The sequence below is a fragment of the Takifugu flavidus genome, chromosome 5 (assembly GCF_003711565.1).
Source record: "Takifugu flavidus isolate HTHZ2018 chromosome 5, ASM371156v2, whole genome shotgun sequence".
NCBI lineage: Eukaryota > Metazoa > Chordata > Actinopteri > Tetraodontiformes > Tetraodontidae > Takifugu > Takifugu flavidus.
In genome coordinates this window covers 6,105,755-6,120,179 of record NC_079524.1, presented here as the reverse complement: position 1 = coordinate 6,120,179, position 14,425 = coordinate 6,105,755, and the positions used below count along the sequence as shown (strand labels likewise).

General features: G+C 39.3%; 3 protein-coding genes across 3 annotated transcripts; all 3 read left to right on the top strand.

The window, feature by feature from the left end:
* The first annotated feature begins 1,163 nt into the window (after positions 1-1,163).
* Positions 1,164-6,968, top strand: rbm19 (RNA binding motif protein 19). Its single transcript, XM_057033078.1, has 24 exons — positions 1,164-1,312; positions 1,395-1,577; positions 1,659-1,781; positions 1,905-1,946; positions 2,031-2,277; positions 2,637-2,902; positions 2,985-3,044; positions 3,139-3,217; positions 3,297-3,368; positions 3,573-3,779; positions 3,850-3,980; positions 4,063-4,190; positions 4,256-4,352; positions 4,535-4,645; positions 4,746-4,946; positions 5,043-5,118; positions 5,205-5,347; positions 5,434-5,494; positions 5,768-5,847; positions 5,918-5,973; positions 6,150-6,266; positions 6,347-6,452; positions 6,557-6,677; positions 6,769-6,968. The coding sequence occupies exons 1-24, from the start codon at positions 1,277-1,279 to the stop codon at positions 6,849-6,851; spliced, it is 2,826 nt and encodes a 941-aa protein (XP_056889058.1). The 5' UTR covers positions 1,164-1,276; the 3' UTR covers positions 6,852-6,968.
* Positions 6,969-7,041: 73 nt separating this feature from the next.
* Positions 7,042-11,107, top strand: plbd2 (phospholipase B domain containing 2). Its single transcript, XM_057033079.1, has 12 exons — positions 7,042-7,280; positions 7,787-7,880; positions 7,955-8,113; positions 8,214-8,314; positions 8,413-8,627; positions 8,811-8,905; positions 8,997-9,157; positions 9,545-9,640; positions 9,722-9,793; positions 10,093-10,245; positions 10,337-10,499; positions 10,584-11,107. Exons 1-12 carry the CDS (start codon positions 7,060-7,062, stop codon positions 10,752-10,754), a joined length of 1,701 nt encoding a protein of 566 aa, XP_056889059.1. The 5' UTR covers positions 7,042-7,059; the 3' UTR covers positions 10,755-11,107.
* Positions 11,067-13,799, top strand: zgc:158398 (uncharacterized protein LOC568894 homolog). The gene is made up of 7 exons (XM_057033080.1): positions 11,067-11,201; positions 11,647-11,824; positions 11,906-12,155; positions 12,227-12,326; positions 12,431-12,572; positions 12,673-12,813; positions 12,980-13,799. The coding sequence occupies exons 2-6, from the start codon at positions 11,666-11,668 to the stop codon at positions 12,808-12,810; spliced, it is 789 nt and encodes a 262-aa protein (XP_056889060.1). The 5' UTR covers positions 11,067-11,201; positions 11,647-11,665; the 3' UTR covers positions 12,811-12,813; positions 12,980-13,799.
* Positions 13,800-14,425: the final 626 nt, after the last annotated feature.

The window sequence follows — 14,425 nt, the reverse complement described above, 5'->3', positions numbered from 1 at the left end:
GTTGCATTCTAATAAGTGTTTCTCTTTTACCACCAACAAAGTTTTTTACTTACTGAGTTTATTTTCCAACAGTTGTTGACCAATCTAAAAACCTTATCCTGATATTTCAGCTTCTGATGTTTTATATGAATGAATATTTATTCATTAATATAGTTTATTTTATTTATGATGTTTTATTTTCATATTGTTTGAGAAAGGCACAGATGGAATAAGAGCTGATACTTGTTGTTTAACAGTTCGTGTTTAAAAAATAAAGATACTATGCTTATGTCACAATAAATATTCTCTCCATGCAGAGTGTACTAACAAATATTTTTAGAAGAAAGAAAAATTAAAGAGGCCTGACACAAAAACATCATCTTCATTCAATCACAACATAAACAAGGACATTTAGGAGTGTGATGAACAAGTATCTATTCAGTCCCCCATAGTGTTGATAGAGAGCCACTGGATTATCCATGAGTTACAGGTGAAGAGCTGAATTTCACCGCATTAAAGCAAACATGATGCACTCATAAAGCAGCCAGAGCTTGGTAAATATTCACAAGAAAATGAAGTCATTCGGCCACAGTAATCACTCCAAACAGTAGTACACCCCTCCAGCATGTGCCTCAAATTCTTGATATAATCAGCTTATCTCAACCAACACTGTGACCAGTGGTTTGTGAACAATAGGATTAGAGTACATTTCTTTCTTCACCTCAAATTCCTTTCTTTTTTTTGACGATAATATGATTTGTGTGAATACATTTTGGTCAGATATAACTCAAAATAAGTAAGGAATATTCTTAGCCTTGCGTGGAAGCTTATCAGTGAAACAAATCGCCAGAAGATATTACATTTAACAATCTACCTAATGCAAGATGCTGGATCAAAAAAAATTAAACTACTAAGTTACTATCAACATCACAGCAAGATTTTGGGTTGCCTTGGACAGTGCTTGTGTTTTTTTTTTAACATTTGGTTCATGGTTTCACACAATATGAAATATGAACTAGTGAAACAGTGGTGAGTGGTGAGTATGATGATGAATAGGGACAAATGTGAAGACGATGTAGCGTTCCAGTGCAGGTTTTACACTTGATCTTCGTCTACATACTTCTCTCCAGCAGGTGGCGGTAATAAACCTTAGTATAGATACAAGTCAAGAAGAAGAAGAAAAAGGCTCCTCCCACATATAATAATGGCGACGTAGTTGAGTGTCCATGCGTGTTTGTTGACATATATTTAAACGTCAAGATTAAGTTATATCACTGCTATTACAATAATTTTAACGATGTCAAGACTCATCGTTAAAAATCTTCCCAATGGGGTAAGTTATCCGAGCGAATCTCGAACACCCACTAAAGATAAATTCAGTTTGATCCACCTGTAAACGTGAATGTTTTCTGCAGATGAAGGAGGAGAGGTTCAAGTCGATGTTTGCTGCCTTTGGTACCGTGACAGACTGCTCTCTTAAATTCACGAAGGACGGGAAATTCCGCAAGTTTGGATTTGTGGGATTTAGATCGGAGGAAGAGGCGAACAGAGCTCTGGCACAATTAAACAAGAGTTTTGTGGACACGTCAAGAGTGACGGTATATAACAGTTATCTGATCATTGTTGGTGTCGTTACCTTTTGTTTCTGTTTCTGTTCTGACTGTTTCCAACCTGTCTAGGTGGAGATATGTAAAGCCTTTGGAGATCCGACCAAAGCAAAAGCCTGGAGCAAACATTCGCAGGTGTCACCCACTGACAAACCCTCCACCAACCTCAACCCTGCTCACACTGACAGCAAGAAGGTGCCCAAATACACGAAAAGCTGTTTTGTTTTGTTTTTAAATTTCAACAACCTTTTAATAGCGTTTATATTTTTTCCTGATAATGCAATTTCAAAAGCTAACACATTTTCTTTCTATGTTCAGAAAAAGAAACAGAAAAAGGAAACCAGCAGTACACTTTTAAACGTGAGTAAATATCTATGTTGGTACCAATTCTGGATACGGTTTAAAATCAATTGTTTCTTTGAAATGTCAAATCTGATTTTTCAGCTGGAGGAGGATCAGGAATTTAAAGAGTTTTTGTCAGTACATCAGAGAAGAGACCAAGCACCAACCTGGACGAATGACACTGTACAAACATCTGCTGCTGTTGGCATTCAACTAAAGAGTCAATGCAAGAAGGATGTCTCAGATGATTACCTCAACTTTGATTCTGACGACTCTGATGTTGCGGAAGAAGATGAACAAGCTGAAGAAGATGATGATGCAGAAGATGATAATGATGATGACGGTGAAGGTTGGTAATGGTGATCCATACGTTCACCTATAAGTTCATCTGCACATGAATCAACTACCCTTATTCTGACAGTCAGGAAGGCTTCCTGATTGGCTGACTGCATTTCTACCACTTCTGCTGTTTTATTTCATAACTTTTAATTTTAAATACAGAAAATATCATATTTAAGAATGTGTATTTGCAGCTATATCGTTTTCAAAGTACGTTTTCTTAACTAACTTGTGATGCATGAGATAAGAACTTAAATAAATGTGCAGTACTAACAAGGTCTGTCAAAATACTGTCAGCATGATTATATAATTAATTGTTATAATTTATTGATTTTAGTGACAACCTTTTTAATGCCTTGTTCCTTTTAGGTACCGATAAAGGAGCACTGACATCTGGTTTATCAGATATGGATTATCTGCGCTCTAAGGTGGCCCAGACTGTTAACACCCTGGAGGAAGAAGAGGAGAAGAGTGATGGTGAAGAAGAGCAGGAGGAGGAGGAGGGTGATGAGGATCCCATCCTTCTGCAGCACACAGACAGTGCCTATGAGAGTGGTGAAAACTCATCAAAGGCCAAAACCCCTGTTCTCTGTAAGACAAAGGAGAGCAAGATAAAAAAATCTGAAAAACAAGAGGTGTGCCCCATTAATAACAATTGTACAGAGGTACTGTGTTTCTTCTTCACATGCATTTCACGTTTGACATGTTTTCCTGCAGCTGGAACCAGCGACAGCATTCACTGTGAAGTTACGAGGAGTCCCGTTCAACGTGAAAGAGGTGGTCACAAAAGGGCGGCTGGCCTTGAAAGTCATCATTTTGATTTGGTATTACTCTGCACATTTTGCACTTTCTGACTCGGTTTTTATGACAGCTACAAATTCGAGAGTTCATGACCCCTCTGAAGCCGGCAGCAATCCGAATCGGAAAGAATGACAGTGGAAATCGAACAGGTAGGTTATTGTTTTGTTGAATGATAGAGCTTTAGAGTTCTTTAGATATTTTTCTCAGCACAGTGTTGATATTCTTCAGGATATGTGTATGTGGACTTACACTCCGCGGAACAAGTGGAAGCAGCCTTGAAGAAGAATAAAGACTACATTGGTGACAAAGAGCACATGCACTGCATGTCTTATATTTGAAAGCATTTAGTGCATATTACAGAATAAAATACAAAGAGCAAATATATTTTATGCATAACAGACATCAAGTAACTATTGGACCTTCTTAAGTAAGATACTTGGTGTTGAAATTAATAGATGAACAGCAAGTGGTTTCTCCAGTAATCCTGTAAATGTGGGGTTTCAGGCGGGCGCTACATTGAGGTTTTCCGCGTGGACAACTCTGAGAAACCCAAGAGAGACAAAAGGGACAGAGAGGTCGACAGGAACTTCACCAGGACTCTGAAGGAAGATGAAGAAGAGGAAGATGTTGCAGAGTCGGGCCGACTGTTCGTCAGAAACCTCCCCTACACCTGCACCGAGGAAGAGCTCAAAGAGCTGTTTGCCAAGCATGGTCAGAAAAGAACTGACAAGAATGTTTTCAAAAATGCTCTCTTTTTTAATCTGTGTTACTTTTTTAAAAGGACCTTTGTCGGAGCTGCACTTTCCTATTGACAGTTTAACCAAGAAGACTAAAGGATTTGCTTTTATAACATATATGATACCAGAAAATGCAGTGGCAGCTCTGGCTCAGCTGGATGGACATGTATTTCAGGTAACAGTGACATAAAAAAATATATGTTTCTGATTTGAAGTGTAAAATCGTCACACCGCAAATGAAAAACTGTTTTCATCAGGGCAGGATGCTTCACCTGCTTCCCTCCACAGTCAAGAAGGAAAAGGCAGACCCTTCGGATGCTGGGGCTCCCGGCTCTTCTTCATACAAACGACAAAAAGATGCTAAAACTAAAGCTTTGAGTTCCAAGTATGTAGATTCCTACAGGAATATTAGTTTCTGACAATTGAACTTACTTAATGCGTCTTTTTTAGTTCCCACAATTGGAACACTTTATTTCTGGGCACCAATGCAGTGGCTGATGCCATCGCTGAAAAATACAACACGACAAAAAGCCAAGTTCTTGACCACGTGAGCCACCACACATCTTATTCCTCTACATATTATCAGTTTTTCTTTTTCTTCTTTAATCATAAATCATCCCCATGATCTTTCTCTGGACTATCAAAGTGCAACAGTCAGCAATTCTTACAGGAAATAATTGGGTATAACTTTAGTATCGACACAATTGAACGCCTGCTTTGATTTTGCAGGAGTCAAAGGGAAGTATTGCAGTGAGGATGGCGTTGGGAGAGACACAGATTGTTCAGGAGACCCGGCAGTTTCTACTAGCCAACAGTGTCTGCTTGGACTCCTTTAGCCAGGTGTGTGATGTGATCTGAACGAATTCTGTCCGAATCATCTAAAAAGAAGAGAATCTCCCAGTGATTCTCAGCTGTTTCCTCATGTACCGGGTGTGTACAGGCTGCAGCACCGCGGAGCACAACAGTGATCCTGGTGAAGAACCTTCCAGCAGGAGTGGCGTCGTCAGAGTTGGAGGAGCTGTTCTCAGCCCACGGCTCTTTGGGCCGAGTGCTGCTGCCACCCTCGGGACTCACGGCCATCGTAGAATTCCTCGAGCCGACCGAGGCCAAACGAGCTTTCACTCGACTGGCGTACAGCAAGGTGCGCTGAACGTCTGACATACAGTGGATCCATAAAGGCAGAACGTGGGTAATAAGATTCCATTTAAACACATGTTTCTGTATGTGACAACTGCAGTTCCAACATGTGCCACTGTATTTGGAGTGGGCGCCAGGGGACGTGTTTGTGGCAGCCAAACAAGAACAAGAATCAGGTAACGTCCCAATGCTTAACAGCCAGCTGTAGTTATAGAGCTTTTCAACCGATGGGAACATTTGGTTCTGTCTCATTGAGTAACAGGAAAGGATGAAGGACTGATGGAGGAGGAGGAGAAGAAGAATGTCGAGGAGGAGGAGGAGGAGCAGGAGGAAGAATCTTCACCTGGTTCGACGCTTTTCATTAAGAATCTTAATTTCAGCACAACAGAGGAGACACTGCAGGAGGTACTGAGATTCATGGCCACGAGCCTGAGATTCTACATGAGACTTCTTTTTGTGTGGTGTTAACCTGGTTTATTATTTCAATACAGACATTTTCCAAATGTGGGAAGGTGAAATCCTGCTCGGTTTCCAAGAAAAAGGATAAATCAGGTGGGGATCAGTTGCATTACGCATATAGTACCTAAAATACATTAGTTGTAAAACCTTTCTTTGTCAGTTGTAATGAAATACTGAGGGGTTAGACTCTTGACAGTCTTCAATTACTCTAAAGCTCCTAAAGTTGAAAGGTCGTCAAATTAAATGGTCGCAACAATTAAAAGCTAACTGGCAGATTTTTTGTGAAACCTCTTAAATTAAAATTTACCATTAAATTCATTATATTGTGTGTAGAAGCTGAAGAGATGCTTTCTTTTTATCCCCCAGGAAAATCTTTGTCCATGGGTTACGGTTTTGTTCAGTACCATAAAGCAGAGGCAGCGCAGAAGGCCCTCAGACAGCTACAGGTTCCTCTATTCCTCTATCACATGTATGTTTGTTATTTGTTTGTTTGGCTAATGCCTGTTCTTCCCCCAGCATTGTAGTGTGGATGGTCACCAGTTGCAGTTAAAGATTTCAGAGCGAGCAACCAGGTATGAGATTTTTGACTTTAGGAAATTTTCTTTAAATAAATTCACAATGAAGAGTTTTACCAATAAACGTTCATATCCTAATGGAGAGGACGCTTCATTATGAGGCCAGATCCAAACACCAGTTACAGGTCATGGGGTTATAAAATGTTGACTGGGCATTTGGCTCCACTACACAGGAAAACTGAGGTGTCAAGCAAGAAGAAGCAAGTTGGAAAGAAACAGACAGGAACCAAAATCCTAGCGCGCAACATACCCTTCCAAGCCTCAGTCAGGGAACTTCGAGAACTTTTCTGGTACCTGGCACATAAACACACGTGTTCTGCCTGAGCTAACAGCGATGTTAATAATATAATACCTTCTTCTGTCATTTTAGTACATTTGGAGAATTAAAGACGGTTCGTCTCCCAAAAAAGGCTGCTGGTTCCGGGAACCACAGAGGATTTGGTTTTATCGACTTTGTCACCAAACATGATGCTAAGGTTTGTTTTAATCGGCTTTTATCTGTTTTTTTGTTTTTTTATCAAATGAAATCCTCAGAATGCACCTTATGAACATGAATGTTGTCCCTCTGTTTTTGCTATAGAAAGCTTTTGATGCGCTCTGCCACAGCACACATCTGTACGGCAGACGCCTGGTGTTGGAGTGGGCTGATGCTGAGGAAACGGTCGAGGCGCTGAGACGAAAAACAGCTGATCATTTCCACGGTAGATCTGCCATTCTCTATTTAGTCTGATATTTAATGGAGCTTTTTGCTTAACTTGCGTTTTTTTATATTTCTCATTCTCGTAATATCAGTGGCCAGTAAGAAGCAGAGAAAGACGGAGGTGATGGAGGGAATCCTGGAGACAATGGAAACAGTGGAGAAAGGACCCGACTGAGTTCCTGCGGGGTTAACGACATACTTCTAATTTGTGTTTCCAAGTTTTAAAATTGCATTTCTGTGTAAACTGGTATTTTACATATTAAAAGTCGTACGTTTTCTGTACTGTCATGAATCTCTGATTTGTTATTTGAACGGTAACCGGATGTACTTTTATTTTGTAGCGTCCCACCTTTATTCTTAATCACCTGACTTCCCTTGTAAACATGGCGGCAGCACGAAAGAGAGTGGTCGCCTTTGGAGGCTTCCCATCATTTTTAAATATCCTGGTGATTTTATCCTCGCTGTGTTCAGTGTTTTCTCTCGTTCGTGCCGAAACACGAAGCGCAGTTATTAATAAAGAGAGCGGACAGTTGTCCGTCGTGGACGGTTACAGAGAGGACTTTGTAGCTTTGGCCAAATTCTCTGATGAAATTAAAACAACAGGGTGAGTTGACCGCGTTTTACCGTGACAATGTTGTAAAAATATGCGATTTTATGGTTTTATAACATAATGGCTACGGCGACGAATTTGCTTTAAATGAATAGATTTCTATTACTGTATTATTAGCATGGCGCCAATGAACTAACCTCACTCGTGATTTGTAATTGTTCTTAATGTTTAACGTGTACAATAAGGGCTGGATCGGACCTGCAAAAGTAAAACACAATATGTTTGTGTTAAATAAGGGTAAAATCACGTGAACGGAGAATTGATCCCACAGTCGGGAAGTAAAAGAAAACTTGCAGAGCTCATCAGATAATGAACCCAAGAACCGAAAATGCTGACATCATCAAATCCAAAACCTTTGAAACAAATGTCTTTTTTAGAGGATGCATAACGGCCTTGAGAAGGAGTGAAACGGGGTTCTAATACATCTGCTTCTATCAGACAACTGATGCAAGTGTTGTATCATCTTCCATTTGTCCACTTTGTTTCCTCTTTGTTTCCAGTTGGTCTTTCTTGGAAGTGACGACCAGCAGTCAGTACAATGACAGCATTCAGGCGTACGCCGCTGGTGCCGTGGAAGCTGCAGTTACGTCTCAGGTGCGCCTCGTTCCGCTGCCATGTGTTGTGGAGAAATGACTGCCATCTAAAATCTCCACATGGGTTCATTTTAGCTCATCTATAAACACTGGATGAACACTCTGATGGACTACTGCGGGCCCTTCACAGCTCACAGTGGTTACTGCGAGCGCCTTAAAGCTTTCATCAGTACCAGCCTGGAGTGGATTCAAGACCAAATAGCGACACAGCCAAATTCACCATACTGGCATCAGGTACATGGGCTTTTAAGGCTCTTTTTTCAGGCACAATAACGTTTCTGATTTTTAAATGTTAATGGTCTGGAAATGAGTTTTTTTGTTTGTTTTCCGTGAGGTGCGTCTGGCACTGCTGCAGCTGAAAGGTCTGGAGGACAGCTACAATGAACAGCTGTCATTTCCAACTGGACCGTTCTCATTCAACCCATTTGGCTTCATGTAAATGATCATCTCTCTTTTTTAAATAAATGAATCTTGTTTGCTGTTAAGATGATAAATTTGCCATCTCACTGTTGTCTCTGTGTTTATTCATCTAGACTTTTCCAGTTAGGTGGAGATCTGGAAGACCTGGAATCAGCTCTGAACAAATCAAGCCAAACCCGTCCTCTTGGATCCGGCTCCTGCTCTGCTCTTATTAAGCTGCTGCCAAACCATAAGGATCTACTAATCTCACACGATACCTGGAACACCTACCAGTCAATGCTGCGCATCATTAAGAAATACATGTTTGCATTTAAAGTTTCCCCAGTAGGTAATTATTTACACACAAATAACTGACTGGTACTCAGAGATCACGGTCAGTCTGACATGATGATAGTTTTATCATAACCAAAAGATTTCTAAAACAAGAAATGTGCAAATTTTGTTTGCTTGTTATGGTGCTGTGAGGATTTTAAAGTATGTTGTAATCACATTTATTGTATATTTATTTCAGATGACAATCCTCTTCCTGGAGGAATTCAGGCATTTTCATCATATCCTGGATCAATCTTCTCTGGAGATGATTTCTATATCCTAAGTAGTGGCTTGGTGAGAACAGAGTCTTCCAAATTGAATGTAAAACATCGTTCCAAACTGCAGAATAACTTGTTACAAGACATGTTTTTACCTGTGTCTTCAGGTTACTTTGGAAACAACCATTGGCAATCATAATCCTGCCCTGTGGAAGTATGTTCATCCAACGGGAACCGTCTTTGAATGGTTGAGGAACATTGTGGCAAATCGACTGGCTGCAACTGGCAACCAGTGGGCAGAAATATTCAGCAAGTACAATAGTGGAACGTGAGTTTTATATACACCACCAATGTTATGGGCCTGTTTTAGTTCAGATTGGCTGCAGGAGCAGGCTTTGGTTTGCTGTCTGTTGTTTTTGGTTAATTAAGTCACCTTGTGTTGATAAGATTAGAAAAGAATGCGTGAGATTGGACTATGAAATGGAACAGGCGTAAACACAGCCACACGAACAGTCTTTTTGTTTACACAGTATTGATAAGGTCAACACATGTAAGTGAGAATTCAACATATGTAACATTGAGTATATACCTTCAGTAAGAGTAACATGGATACACAGTAATAAATGACAATATACCGACCAATCTGCTTTTGTGTGTGTGTGTGTGTGTGTGTGTGTGTGTGTGTGTGTGTGTTTTCTTGTGTGTGTGTACACAGGTATAACAACCAGTGGATGATCGTGGACTATAATCGCTTTACTCCAGGGCAGACCGGCATAAAGGAAGGACTCTTTGTTGTGCTAGAACAGATTCCGTAAGACTATTTGTAAAAAAAAAATTCAGCTTCTCTACTGTTAATGTTGCTGCTTAAACTATTTTACTTACTGTTTTACAGGGGACTCATTGTTAGCACTGACAAAACCCAAGAATTAATGCAGAAGGGATTTTGGGCAAGTTACAATATTCCGTAAGTGTCGCACATATTGGCAGAAACATGCTTTAGTTTATGTCTCTTCTGTGCTTCCATGTGGTGTACGTCTGTCTAATGCTCTATTTTTAAGGCCAATTTGATGTTTGATGATTAACGTTTAAGTGCCTCTGTATATCAATTTGTTAATACTTAAACACTTCATCTAAGCTTAAAAATCCATTCATTATTCAACCTATGAACCTAAGGTTTGTTTTAAGTCTTGAATATAATACATGCACCCTAAAGTACTTGCTATATTGTTGGGCTCAGTAGGAGTGTCCTATGTTCATGTCTAGGTACTATGTGGACGTATTTAATACAAGTGGCTACAATGAACTGGTTGAGAATTTTGGCTCATGGTTCTCCCTGGATCATAATCCTCGAGCTCAGATATTCAGGAGAAACCAGACAACGGTGACAGATGTGGACTCGATGATTCGGCTAATGAGGTTGAGTTTTCCACAGTTTTTATGGAGAATAACTCTGTCTTGGCCTGCATTGATGGTCATGTGTGAAGAGATGTATTTTTCCACTCATCAGGTATAATAATTTCAAAGAAGATCCGTTATCACAGTGTGAAGGCTGTGATCCTCCTGCTAATGGAGAGAATGCTATCTCGGCTCGATCAGACCTGAATCCAGCTAATGGAACATATCCATTTGGTGCCTTAAGACAGAGACAGCATGGAGGAACAGACATGAAGGTTTTTTACACAAATTTTTTCTTTGTTTTTCTGTCATTGTGAACATTTTTATCACAGAAAAGTAATGTGTTTGTCCAAATGCAGCTGACCTCCTACGAGATGTTTCGTGATTATGGACTGATAGCTGTAAGTGGACCTACATGGGACCAGGTGCCACCCTTCCAGTGGAGCACCTCCCCATACAAAGACCTGCTGCACATGGGTCACCCGGACACTTGGACATTTAAGCCTATTACAGTCATTTGGACGCCTTAATTATACATTGGAAGAGTATGACAACTATCTTGTCAATTGGTGCAATATGTTATGAGATAGGGAAATTACACTGATTATGTGACATGCCATTAATATTGTTGTTACTGATTCAAGAGAATGATCAACTGGCAGTATTACGCTGTTTGTAAAATGGACCCTCTTTAATTTGTTGTCAGTCTTGTTAACGAAACAAAATTCCTGTCGCTGTCCTTTTTTTAAAATCAGGTATGCTGTAGCTGTTAAACATTCGAGTAATGCATTAAAATTTACACTCTTTCGCTCACCCAGATGATGCAGTCACGTGACATGCCGTAGAGTCGAACGCTGTCGTAAATAAACACAAATGTCGTGAATGTATCGTTTTCTTCTGAACTTTCGAAGCAAATTTGCACTTCTGTCGCGACCGCCACCTGTTTAACAGCTGGGGACGTTTCAGCGACTACAAAGGTAATTTTTCCTTAGTAAGTAGCCAAGATATTGACCTTTGAATTGTTGCTATTTTATCGAGAATAAATTCTGTACTCGGGTGTGACGTTTAATAGAGTTTGCGGCTTGCTACGGTATTTTTGTGGCGTGACCGTTAATCTGCAATTAAAAGCGGCATTAAAAGTGTAACATTCTCTTAAGCAAGTTATGTTTTATTTGTCCTATGACGACTAATTGTTATGGCTGTTTTGTTTTCGCATTCATGGGCAAAAACGATGCTGTTTTTAATTATTTGGTAGACGTCAAGACATTTGGCAAATACACATTACAGCAACAGTTGTTTAACTAGTCCCTAATGTTATGCAGCGTACATTTATGCCACTAAAACCAAATAAAACATTAAATTTATTCTTCCGCTTCTGAACAGTTTCCTCTAAATGACAGCGGTACTTTTGTGTCGTTGCAGGTAAACGTGGAGTGTAATTATGGTTCTCTGCCAGTCTGTGATCAACCTTAGAGATAGTTTTTACAACAATCCTCCAAAGGCAACGTTTTTGTTGTGTCTGCTGGGTTTGGCTTTTTCATTCATTTGCCTCAGCTCTTACACTTACACTCACATTCTTCCGAACCCCGACACCACAAAGGTATGGACTCACCTTCTCATTGTTACATCATGTCGAAGCTGATTAAACATATTTCAATAATACACTTCAACTTTGCTGCAGGACTGGAATCATCTCCTCTCATCCTTATCACAGTTCCAGCTGTGTATGAAAGCGACTGCGAGTTCTGAGCTTGTCGCGCCGACTTCCTCTCGGGTGACAAGCACATACAATTCAAACACCTCTCCAAACGCTCCTGTCATCACTCTGCACCTGAAGGTCCCTCTGGCTGTGACTGCCAATTTGCACAATGGCTCACTGGAAGGCCTTGGATTACAAACTACCCTGAGAGCTGAGCAACTGCATCTAGGAGGTTAGATTGCATTGGATTATTCTTCTGTGCATGACCAAAACTTCTGACAGGTATTTTCATTTGTCCCTCAGGTATTGAGCTTGTTAATTTGACTCTGCAGTTTTCATGTGGAGTGGATGGTTATACCTGTCTCACCATAAGTGCGCCAGTGCACATCCTGCCAATTGACATGTAAGTTTAATAACAGGTTTAAAAGTCTCCTCTCTGTGCTTTAATTGATCAGCACCATCTGCTTAAGTACATGAAATTACATGAGTCATATGTACACTCGATAGGCTTCCACCTGACTGCCCCAAGTATGACAAAAACATTTCATACATACAAGTGGAAGCCAGCAACGAGCAGCCCAAAGCTCCTCAAACCTGCTACAGCCTAAATTTCAAGAATGACCCTACCCTCACAGTCATGTTGACATGGGTACAGTATGCCACACTGAGCAAGCAATTCATTCAGACGTAGAAAGACAGATACTTTGTTGGCCTCCGGTCAACCATGCTCAACTTTTTTTCTTCTTTAGCAGGAACAAATGGTGTCAGTGCATCATCTGTTGGAAGTCAGTGTGTGTCTACTGGGAATTTGTTGTGTACTCTGTGTAGTTTCCTGCATGAGATTTTCACTTCTGCATCACTACAGTTGGACCAGACAGGATCCATAAAATGTAAGTAATTTCTATTTTGTCACAGTCATTACCTTTATCCAATGATAAGTGTGAATTTGGTCTCTGCATGTAGTTTTGCAAGAATCACCAATGAATTACCTTTTATATCACAGAGTGTATGAGAAAACTAAAGATACCCTTTTAACCATCAGTTCTCTTTTTGCAGTGGCCTTAGGTTGGCACGTTGGTTGTTTTTCATCATCCTCTGCATCACGAGGAACTCAAAAAAAATTGATGGCCAACAGGAAACAATTACGTGCAGTTCATTATACATGGAAACTGTCCTGCCTGTTTGGGGGTTATGCCATCAAGTTTACAAGAGAAATTGTGTTTACTTGATTCAGAAAGCAACAATGAAGTTGTGAAAACAAGAGTATGTTGTTTTCAAATGCTGTGATGAGGACTGCAAGGAATTAACTTTTTAAAAGATGATCAGGGTTCTCTCTCTCTTTCTCTCTCTCTATGAATGTATCTATCTATGGGTTCAGAGCCCAAGTATTGTTTACATTTTCAGTCTTGCTTAATGCAACCTAAGCTGGAGCTGCATCAACTATGACCATGTTTTTTCATTGGAAGGTTTTGCATCAAGTTACCTGAAAAGTCCAATACCAAATCAGTGGGCCATCTCCATTTTAGGAGATTTGAGTATGAAATATGGCTTTTATGTGGCTAATCTTTATTTTATTGGTAGGACCAATGTAAATTACTGTTTGAAAACACATTACTGTTTTTCATTCAACATATAGTTTTGTCTTTAATATTTTTTAGTTATCTTTTTGGATATGAATGCAATATTTTTAAAATGTGAAAATAGTATAAATTTACAGTATTTATTCCAGGCAATGTCTGGATGTTAAGGTACTTTTTCAGATGGAGGAAGTCTTGTATGTACCGGGTTTAATCTGTTTACAATTAATCATATTGCCATATCTGCAAATATTAAAGCTTAGACTTACCGGTATGTTGAATAAAAATAATTAAATGTATTATTTGGGGAATTTGAGGGGATATTCCAGTCCATGGGCTTATGAATCTGATGAAAAATTATCTGAAGTTTTATTATAGAATATTCAAATGGATATATAAATAGAGAAATTAAATGAATTACACTAACCGAGGCACAGAAATATGGTTGAAAGATGAAGGAAGTGAAATACTGTATATTAAGGCATTGGTTTAGATTTTAAAAAATTGAAAGTACAGAATATTTTTGTTTTTCTAATATGCAAAATAAACACCTTTAGTGTGCATTTTTCTGGTAACTGTACATATTTTCTGTCTTTATTGCCAACATTTTAACATAACATGTACAAATTACGAATGTGACTTGGAATATTACATGTCCAAATCATCTTTCACATAAAGGTAAATCTGTTTTTAACACAAACAAAACAAACAACTTTACTGGCTTTATTTTTAAAAATTCCCTAGACAGAATGGCAATTTGAACAATAGAATACAAAACCTTTTATTCGAATTTACATTCCAGCGAATAAAATTTGACAAACGTAACAAACCTAAAAATATTATTGGAGGGCATTTTTGATTAAGAATAAGGAAAACATTACTATTTTCTTATATCATTACTTCATAATCATATCATTTGTCAGTC

What these genes read in the sequence shown, in the direction of transcription:
- rbm19 (XM_057033078.1), top strand. Translation starts at nt 1,277, where the DNA reads ATGTCAAGACTCATCGTTAAAAATCTTCCCAATGGG. An exon ending in TTAAAAATCTTCCCAATGGG is followed by an intron (nt 1,313 to 1,394) that starts GTAAGTTATCCG and finishes TGTTTTCTGCAG; the next exon opens with ATGAAGGAGGAGAGGTTCAA. An exon ending in AAAGCCAAGTTCTTGACCAC is followed by an intron (nt 4,353 to 4,534) that starts GTGAGCCACCAC and finishes TTGATTTTGCAG; the next exon opens with GAGTCAAAGGGAAGTATTGC.
- plbd2 (XM_057033079.1), top strand. Translation starts at nt 7,060, where the DNA reads ATGGCGGCAGCACGAAAGAGAGTGGTCGCCTTTGGAGGCTTCCCATCA. An exon ending in ATTTAAAGTTTCCCCAGTAG is followed by an intron (nt 8,628 to 8,810) that starts GTAATTATTTAC and finishes TATTTATTTCAG; the next exon opens with ATGACAATCCTCTTCCTGGA. An exon ending in GTTGTGCTAGAACAGATTCC is followed by an intron (nt 9,641 to 9,721) that starts GTAAGACTATTT and finishes ACTGTTTTACAG; the next exon opens with GGGACTCATTGTTAGCACTG.
- zgc:158398 (XM_057033080.1), top strand. Translation starts at nt 11,666, where the DNA reads ATGGTTCTCTGCCAGTCTGTGATCAACCTTAGAGATAGTTTTTACAAC. An exon ending in CGAACCCCGACACCACAAAG is followed by an intron (nt 11,825 to 11,905) that starts GTATGGACTCAC and finishes ACTTTGCTGCAG; the next exon opens with GACTGGAATCATCTCCTCTC. An exon ending in TCACAGTCATGTTGACATGG is followed by an intron (nt 12,573 to 12,672) that starts GTACAGTATGCC and finishes TTTCTTCTTTAG; the next exon opens with CAGGAACAAATGGTGTCAGT.